The sequence below is a fragment of the Hyaena hyaena genome, unplaced genomic scaffold (assembly GCF_003009895.1).
Source record: "Hyaena hyaena isolate Hyena2069 unplaced genomic scaffold, ASM300989v1 scaffold_54, whole genome shotgun sequence".
Taxonomy (NCBI): domain Eukaryota; kingdom Metazoa; phylum Chordata; class Mammalia; order Carnivora; family Hyaenidae; genus Hyaena; species Hyaena hyaena.
The window spans coordinates 1010592-1019572 of NW_024080685.1; the positions used below are offsets into that span (position 1 = coordinate 1010592).

The 8981-nt window shown below is 38.6% G+C and overlaps 1 protein-coding gene across 1 annotated transcript in view; it reads left to right on the forward strand.

Moving 5' to 3' along the window:
• Positions 1-8521, forward strand: part of AFM (afamin) — a 23756-nt gene extending 15235 nt beyond the window's left edge. Inside the window, 6 exon segments of the mRNA XM_039230927.1 lie at positions 545-677; positions 3588-3685; positions 4914-5046; positions 5851-6074; positions 6919-7051; positions 8470-8521. Of these exon segments, the coding sequence (XP_039086858.1) occupies positions 545-677; positions 3588-3685; positions 4914-5046; positions 5851-6074; positions 6919-7051; positions 8470-8505 (757 nt within the window). The 3' untranslated portion in view covers positions 8506-8521.
• Positions 8522-8981: the final 460 nt, after the last annotated feature.

Below are 8981 nucleotides of genomic sequence, written 5' to 3' on the forward strand. Positions count from 1 at the left end.
ATGACATCTTAACTATATTTATTCTTCCTATCCATGAGCATGGAATGTTTTTCCATTTCTTTGTGTCTTCTTCAATTTCCTTCATAAGTTTTCTATAGTTTTCATCATACAGATCTCTTGTGTCCTTGGTTAGGCTTATTCCGAGGTATTTTACGGTTTTTTGTGCAATTGTGAATGGGATCAGTTTCTTGATTTCTCTTTCTGTTGCTTCATTGTTGGTGTATAAAAATGCAACCGATTTCTGTACGTTGATTTTGTAATGGGTTAAATAATTTTATAATTAACTCTGAATAACTCCAATCCTTCTACCCTCTCAGGTGAAAACACTTTTAGTGGAAAACATACTACAGAAGAGAATCTTTGTAAAATGATCTCCCATAGTCAAAATACCCTCTTAAATCACTGTCTGAGCAAACCCGAGGAGGAAGTTAGCATTTGAGAGCAGACTCAGGATTACAAGATCTGATTAGCTTAAAAGATAGCAGGATTTGGCATTTTGTTCTTTCTCTAAGTTCCAATGTTCAAAATATTTTACACATCACAGGTTTCTCTATGAATACTCAAGGAGACATCCGGAACTGTCTACACCAGAGCTTTTAAGAATCGTTGGCGTGTATGACGATCTTCTGAAAGACTGTTGTCACACAGAAAACCCTCCAGACTGTTACCGGCACGCGGTAGGTTCTACTCTTCTGGGCTCACAGAACTAAACAAAACAAAGCCAAACAAGCACTTCAAAACTGATATCAAAATTTTACTTCAGTTTAGGAGGTAGAAAATGTGATTGGCCAATCTGAGTCTACTTAAAATTTTTTTTAACGTTTATTTATGTTTTTGAGAGACCGACAGAGACAGAGCACAAGAGGGGAAAAAGCAGAGACAGAGAGAGGGAGACACAGATTCTGGAGCAGACTCCAGGCTCTGAGTTGTCAACACAGAGCCCAATGTAGGGCTTGAACTCATGATCTGTGAGATCATGACCTGAGCCAAAGTCGGACACTTAACTGAGCCACCCAGGTGCCCCAGTCTGAATCTACCTTGAATTCAGCGAGGGCTAATTATTGGGAAGACTGACATGTTAGGTTTCTGTGCAAAGCTTTGAACTACTAATTCTGTGTGTTCATGCAAAAGAGCTCTTCCCATTTATATCTTTCTTTATGTACTCTGCATTTTATTGAGCCATATTGAATTTTTTATGATTGTAAAAGTAATAAATGATTATTAAAGATTATTAGGAAAATCCCCAAAGTTACAAAGACAAAATATAAAAACTTTGATACTGTCATTGAGAAATTGCTATAATTAGCATTTTCTTTCTTCTTTTCTATGCATACATGTATATATGTGTGTGTGTGTTTAAAAATAAGATTGGAATAGTACTTTCTTAAGTAATGTTTATATCTAGAGGTACCTGGGTGGCTCAGTTGGTCAGGTCATGGCTCAGGTCATGATCTTGCAGTGTGAGTTCAAGCCTCACATCAGGCTCACTGCTCTCAGCCTGTCAGCACAGAGCCTGCTTGGGATCTTCTGTCCCCCTCTTTCTTCCCCTCCCCCACTTGTGGTCTCTCCAAAAATAAATATTTTTTTTTTAAAAAAGAAATGTTTGGGGGTGCCTGGGTGGCTCAGTTGGTTAAGCATTCAACTTTGGCTGAGGTCGTGATTTCACAGTTCCTGAGTTCGAGCCCTGCATCAGGCTCTGTGCTGACAGCTCATAGCCTAGAGCCTACTTCAGATTCTATGTCTCCCTTTCTCTCTCTCTGCCCCTCCCCTGCTCTCTTCTCTTTCTCTCTCTCTGTCTCTCTCTGTCTCAAAACTAAATAAACATTAATAAAAAAGAGTTGGGGAGGAAAAAATATTTTAAAAAAAGAAATGTTTTTATTTATTTTCTAGTTAGTATGACAGAAAATTTGTCATGTCATTAAATGGACTTCAAAATGTACTTTATTTTAGATGATGGAATTTCATCATAATAATTTATTTAACTGTCTTACTACTATATGTTGGACATTTTGAACATTTAACTAGGTTTTTAATTTTATAAGTGACCCTGAAATGAGTATCTCATTCCATCCATCTTTATTAATATCTATGACTTTTTCCCTAAGATAGATTACCTGAAGGGAAATCATTAGGTCAGCGTATATAGACTTAAAAAAATAAACACTTGATACTAATGCCCAAGTTACTTTCTAGAAAGTATCAGCATACAGTCCCACAACAGTGCTTGACAATATTCACTTCACCCCCGTCCAACCAATCCCCACCCCACCCCACTGTCACCATCAGTGCACATGGAAGTTAACTTTGCTAGATTTCAGTGTAAAAAAAGAGTGACAGTGTTTTAAGCACTTATTTGATTTTTAAATGAAATTAGGTCTTTCCCATATGATTTTAGATATTACAGTTATAAATTTCTTGTGAACAAGTTATTCATGCCCATTATCCGTTTTCCTGTTGAAATTAGTGTGTTTTGGTATCAATTCATATTCATCCCTTATGTAGTATAGAAATCAATTATTTGACATTTCTAATTTGTTTTCCATTCATTTGATATGAGCTGCTTTTTTGCTTTATTTTAAAAATTGCTTCCACCTGCCATAAAAGCCAGCTTACACCCATTCATATTTGAGCCATGAAATAAGAAGGTTTGACTTCCCATCTAGCTGTCCCTAATGAGGAAGTCTGCTCCCAACCTTCAAATGAATGAATCATAGTGCTAGAAAATTCTGTTTTCATATGGAGGCATAATTTGTCCCACAGCATCCATCCACTGGCGTGTAGTTTTCTCTCTGGTGGCCACTCAGTAGATATCTGATTTTATAAAAATGTTTTGCTCTTATTTTTTAGAGAGAGAGAGAGAGAGAGAGCAGGGTAGAGGCAGAGACATGGAAAAACAGAATCTGAAGTAGGCTTCAGGCCCTGAGCTGTCATCACAGAGCCCGATGTAGGGCTCAAACTCATGAAACAATGAGATCATGACCTGAGTTGAAGTCAGATGCTTAACTGACTGAGCCATCCAGATACCGCAGTAGATATCCAATTTTATGGTGCATGGGATACAGTTTGTCAAATATTTGAAGACAAATGCTGGAGTTTTAAAGTTCCAATTCTAAATAATGAGGAGGTATAAAATAAAGATAAATGTGATTTAAAATGTTCTGTGGCAATACTTACTAGCTGGGTCATTCTAAGGCAAGTCATTTGGCTTCATAAGAGGCTAATTTCCCATATATAAAAAGGAGGGATTGCTCTGGCTAGTTGAAAGCGACAATCAGTTATGCCCATTGTCAACATAAGATTTGAATTATACTTTGTAAACTGGGAAGCTCTAAAAAGTGTACACGATGATGATGAAAAATTTGCAGATTTCAAATTTTAGCATAAACCATATCTATGTTTATAGCTGAAAAGGTTTAAATGCTTACACTCATAATAAAAAAAAACTACTCTCGATTTAATGAACAATGAGTGGTAATCATAGTTTGAAAATACTATACAAATAAAAAAAAGCTATTTGCAAGTTGACATGAAGCTTATGATTAAATTTTAGATAAAATGTTCCTGAATATGATTGTTCTTATTTTTAGGAACTGAAATTCAATGAGACAACTGAGAAAAGCCTCAAGATAGTACAACAAGAATGTGAACGTTTCCAGAATTTGGGGAAAGATGACTTGAAATACTAGTAAGTTGCCTGCACAAGTACATTAGCACTTGTGACCAGGATAAAATAAAGAGTGCCGCAAAGTGTCAAAAATTCAGCTCAGTCATTCAGTTATGGCAAATTCATAAACTGGGAAACATAAAAACATAAAAGTCAAGCTGTCATAGTAAGCCTTTGCCAGGAATGACCCTAGAAATGAAAGAAATACAGGATTCTGTGGAGTGCCCGGATGGCTCAATCCGACAAGAGTCTAACTTCGGCTCAGGTCATGATCTTGCAGTTCGTGGGTTCGAGCCCAGAGGTGGGCTCTGTGCTGATAGCTTAGAGCCTGGAGGCTGCTTGGGATTCTGTGTCTCCCTCTCTCTCTCTGCCTTTCCCCTGCTGGCTCTGTTTCTCTCTCTCTCTCTCTCTCAAACATTAATAAATATTTTAAAAATGTTAAAAGAAAAAAAAGAAATACAGGATTCTAGAAAATTGATTCTCTAATGCTTAAGTTTTTGCTTGGTCTTGCTTTTCTCAATCTCAAGCCAGAATCACTGGATTTTGCCCCATTTGGGAGGGCAGAAGAGTGAACTTCAGATTGTTACAATTTCCCAAGGAAAAGATAGTTTGCCCAGAATTTGACCCCATGTTACCAAGTTTATAGAAATAATTCTGGTTTGCTTAACACTTTAATATTTATTTTTTTAGTGCTCTTGTGAGTATTTATGAGCAATACACAGTTTATTCTGATTTTCTTAATTAATTACCAGACTAATATGGTGTGTGTTTAAACCAAACATCTTCAAATCAAAACACAGTTTTAAAAACATGATTTCACTGTCTCTTTACTGAAGTCAAACTCAGCCCAGTAAAGATATGTTTCCTTCATCTCAGATTACCCTTTCTAACATGTATCTATTAAATTCCCCTTTAAAATTTATTAATTATTCAAGGGATTTCAAGCAGGATTTTACATACTAGCCAAAATATTTGCTGCCAGGAAGCTCCTATACCCACAGGTAAGAAAGGATGAGCAAATCTGAGAATTTCTGAGATTGCCATGAAATTAGAAGGAAGCCAAAAATGCAGAGTGTGGGAAAAGAGGATGTAAAGAGACAGTTATCTATCATTTTATGAGAGAGCTGAGGTTCACATTGCCCTTATATTGGTTGTCCCTAGACTTGAAGAGTTGGGGTTTCAAGTAGCTTAACAAGGGAAAATGGGTATTTGCTTTTGTTTAGAACCAAACAGACAACTGTTCTTTCAGCTACCTTATCAAACTCACAAAGATAGTCCCCCAGCTCTCCACTGAAGAACTGACCTTTCTTGGCAAGGAAATGGTGACAGCCATGACCACCTGCTGCACACTGAGTGAAGAGTTTGCCTGCGTTGATAATTTGGTGAGCATGTCATATGTACCTAATTATTCTGAAAAGAAAAGAAAAGAAAAGAAAAGAAAAGAAAAGAAAAGAAAAGAAAGAAAAGAAATCTGCTGCACTAATTGATTTATAGCCATTAAGCAGTTATCTGCCTTTCTTCACTGTTTCAACATTGTTAAGCAAAAAATGTCAAAGATTTTTGGGGAGCTCACTGCATCAGAATCCTAAGAAGCAAGAGAATGTCTTAAATATTTTCTTGGGGTTCTCCAAATCATCTCTTTTACTTCTTCTTATTACTAATTTGTTATCTGTAATTTGTTAGAGCAAATGGCAAGAATAATGATATCATTCCAGAATGATATAAGAAACTTTATAATTTTAAGTAATGTCACAAATTCAGTCTTGCCCCACCATGTCAGTAAGAGACTTGATGGCTCCTGCCCAGTCAGAACTTGGGTGTTTCTCTTTAGGGCTGGGATGGAGACTATGCTGGAGAACATCTGAGGAAGAGATTAAATCTAAGGGCCACAGTGTTTGGCTGTCACTTTCAGTCAACTGGTTTTGCAGCTCTCTGCTCACAATTACAGATTTGTATATATGCCAACAAGAAATTAATCTATAGGCATTTGAATTAAAATGGCTTGAAACTTTATCATAATGCGAGCTTCTACTTTGCTTCATATGTAGTATTGTGTTCACAAGAGCATGGGTTTTTCTGAGTACAGTTAATAATCACCTTAGAACAGCCTAATGATTTATCTAACCATATTTCAAAACTAATCAAGTTTTAAACTCATGTCTGAACTCCATCATCCATTGGCACAGGTGGATTTAGTTCTTGGAGAGTTATGTGGAATAAATGAAAATCGGAACATCAACCCTAATGTGGACCACTGTTGTAAAACCAACTTTGCCTTCAGAAGGCCCTGCTTTGAGGGCTTGGAAGCTGATAAAGCATATGTGCCTCCAACTACCTCTCAAGGCTTATTTACCTTTCACACAGACTTGTGTCAGGCTCATAATGAGGAGCTCCAGAGAAAGAAAGACAGGTATAAACATTTTCTTCCATTCATCTTTTTCTTTAGCCTGAAGGCCCATAACGTATTAATGAGAGGGTGTACGGAACTGCATATGCAGTTTTGCTGTTATAATCCTGTTCCTTCCATCAAATTGTCCAATCTCTCCAGTTCAGAAAAATGACAGGGCATATTTATTGCCATTGCTTATAAGTCAAAACCTAGCTAGTGCTTCTCTTGCTAGACTTGGAGTGTCCAGTGTACTGGATTTGGAAAGGTGAGCTAGGACAGCCAGCATAAAGCCTCACGGGGAAGTTCATAATGAACTGGATTTTCCTAAGGGAATGTCATAGATGTTTGCCCTGAGAATCTTGCTAAATGTTGAAAAAATGAGAGGCCCAAAAGGGACAAGGATTTTACTTTTGTTTTCTCACACAGTGTTATAAATGCTAAAGAATAAGATTTTGGGGGGAGGGGGTATGATTTAGGTAGTGTCTATATCAAGTTGAGTGGAAGCGGCATTTAGCAGCATTTAGAGAAAGATGGAATAAAGGTTATTTTGAAAATGGATTTTCTAGAAAAATCAAATGTAATCACATAATCTATAATTCTTGCATAATGAAGACCTCATATATGTTTACATTTGATACCATTTTGTTTATAATTACACAACTCTCCAAAAAATATGACCATGAAATCCATTGCATAAGCTGAGCAAAAAAGTTTCAGAAAACCCCTTCAAAGTGGAATATCTTAACTTTTTATACTCATCCGAATCAAGACCCCCCCAAATGTGATACTGTGACAAGTATTTTGGAGAGGGAGAGCTTAAGAAAGAGATCTTTAATTAATTCTGTTTGACATCTTTGGGTCGCAGTTTTCTTGTTAATCTAGTGAAGCTAAAGCCTGGACTTCCAGATGAAGAGCTGCAATCATTGCTTACAGATTTCACTAACGTGGTGGTCAAGTGTTGCCAAGCAGAGGGGCCTGAAGCCTGCTTTAATGAAGAGGTAGTACTATTTCTTTTCCATTGAAATTCAGTTGGTCTTCATGGTCAAATAAAATAAAATGGAAATCCCAATAGGACCTTGCTTCCTCTGTCTCTGAGGCCCCTGGAAGCACAGTTCCCACATGGCTAATGTGCAGATGTCTGTGTGGAAGGACTTTGACACTGTCTCCTTGGTGACAACACGATGTAAGAAAAGATGTTAGGAGAACCTGGGTTCTAATTCCAGTAGCCTAGGTCATGTAACTTAAACTGAACCGTAGTTCACCATCTATAGATGAGGATGGTAATAATAATCCTTGAATTATGCCATTGGTCCTTACTCTTCTGTTTTCAATCACTCATTAGCTCAATAAAACAAATAGCCAAACTGACTTGCAAAGGAAATCATCATCAGCTTCGAAGGGAGGGGAGCACGAAGGGTATTAGTATGTGAATTGTCTCAGAGGGTGTCTGTCTCACCTTCCTGGGATCCCTTGTCCCAGGAATCCCTCAGTTGACAATACATGTGTGTGAAGTGAGGAGTTGGGGGGGTGAATGTAGTGAGGGGGAAGAGAGGAAAAGTGCTCTTTGCTTGTCCTCCCACCAGTGACCGGAGTCTCTCACTAACTTGCTGTGTTCCAGGATTCTCAGGTACCTGTGAACGCCAGTCCCAAAGGATGGCTGCGTGGAAGTACCTCTTCCCTGATTTCCAACTTCCTTCCTCACTATTTCTTTCCCGGCAACCCCCACTCCACCTTAGACTCACAATTCACATGCACATACAAACTGGTGCCACTCCAATCCTTCTTTTTTTTTTTTAATTGTTTAATGTTTATTTATCCTTGAGAGAGTGAGAGAGACAGAGAATGAGCAGGGAAGGAGCAGAGCAAGAGAGGGACACAGAAATCTGAAACAGGCTCCAGGCTCTGAGCTGTCAGCACAGAGCCCAACGCGGGGCTCGAACCCACGAACGTGAGATCATGACCTGAGCCGAAGTCGGACGCTTAACCGACTGAGCCACGCAGGTGCCCCCAATCCTTCTTGCACACTCATAGACACGGACTCACACACAGCTTTCATTTTGGTGGAAAACCCTCTACTTTGTCCAAGTGAGTGCTTAGTCTGTGGAAATTTTGTGTGTGCATGATTCAAATCATTAGCTTAAAAATATGTTTAATGTAATTAGAGGTTCTTATTCAATATCTAGCATTTACTTGAGTGAGTGTGTACATTGAGGCCATGGAAAGGGAGGGATGAATTCACTGACAGTTCATAAAAGGCACTTGGAGAAGAGATGTTCATTGTCTCATGTACAGTGTGGGACTGCTTTAATTTTTCTTCTCAAAATTTGAAGGAATATGCTTCTCCAAATTTAAATAATAATGTCTTAAATTTTTCTATGTGTTTTTGTTTGTTTCTTTTTTTTTTTCCATCTCTCAGGGCCCCAAAGTGGCAGCCAAAAGCCAGGTTGCTTGAGAAATATAAAGGAAAACTACCAAAGGTAATACCTGCTTATTTTAGTCAAATGCCAAGGCCCGTCTTCATCCTCTAACATCTCTCTGGGTGTGTTTGTGGTAGCACCTTCTCTCACTGTTCAAACTTTCTGAGTAACCAAAGGCACCCACTCTTCTGCCTTTCTCCTACTGCAATCTGCTGTCTGGACCAGAGCAGAGAGGCCATTGAAGCTCTGAATATGGACAGAGAGGAGGAGTTAGGATGGACAGACAGGACTCAGAGAGAGAGAGTGGGGAACAGCGAGGGAGAGAGAGAGAATCTCAAGCAGGCTCCTCACTGTCAGTGTGGGCCTGATGTGGGGCGCAATCTCACGAACTGTGAGATCATGACCTGAGCTGAAACCAAGAATCCAAGGCTTACCTGACTGAGCCACCCAGACGCCCCCTCAGTAAACCTGTTCTAAGAGTCTTACTGCAGGAGCATGGACATAAATGAAA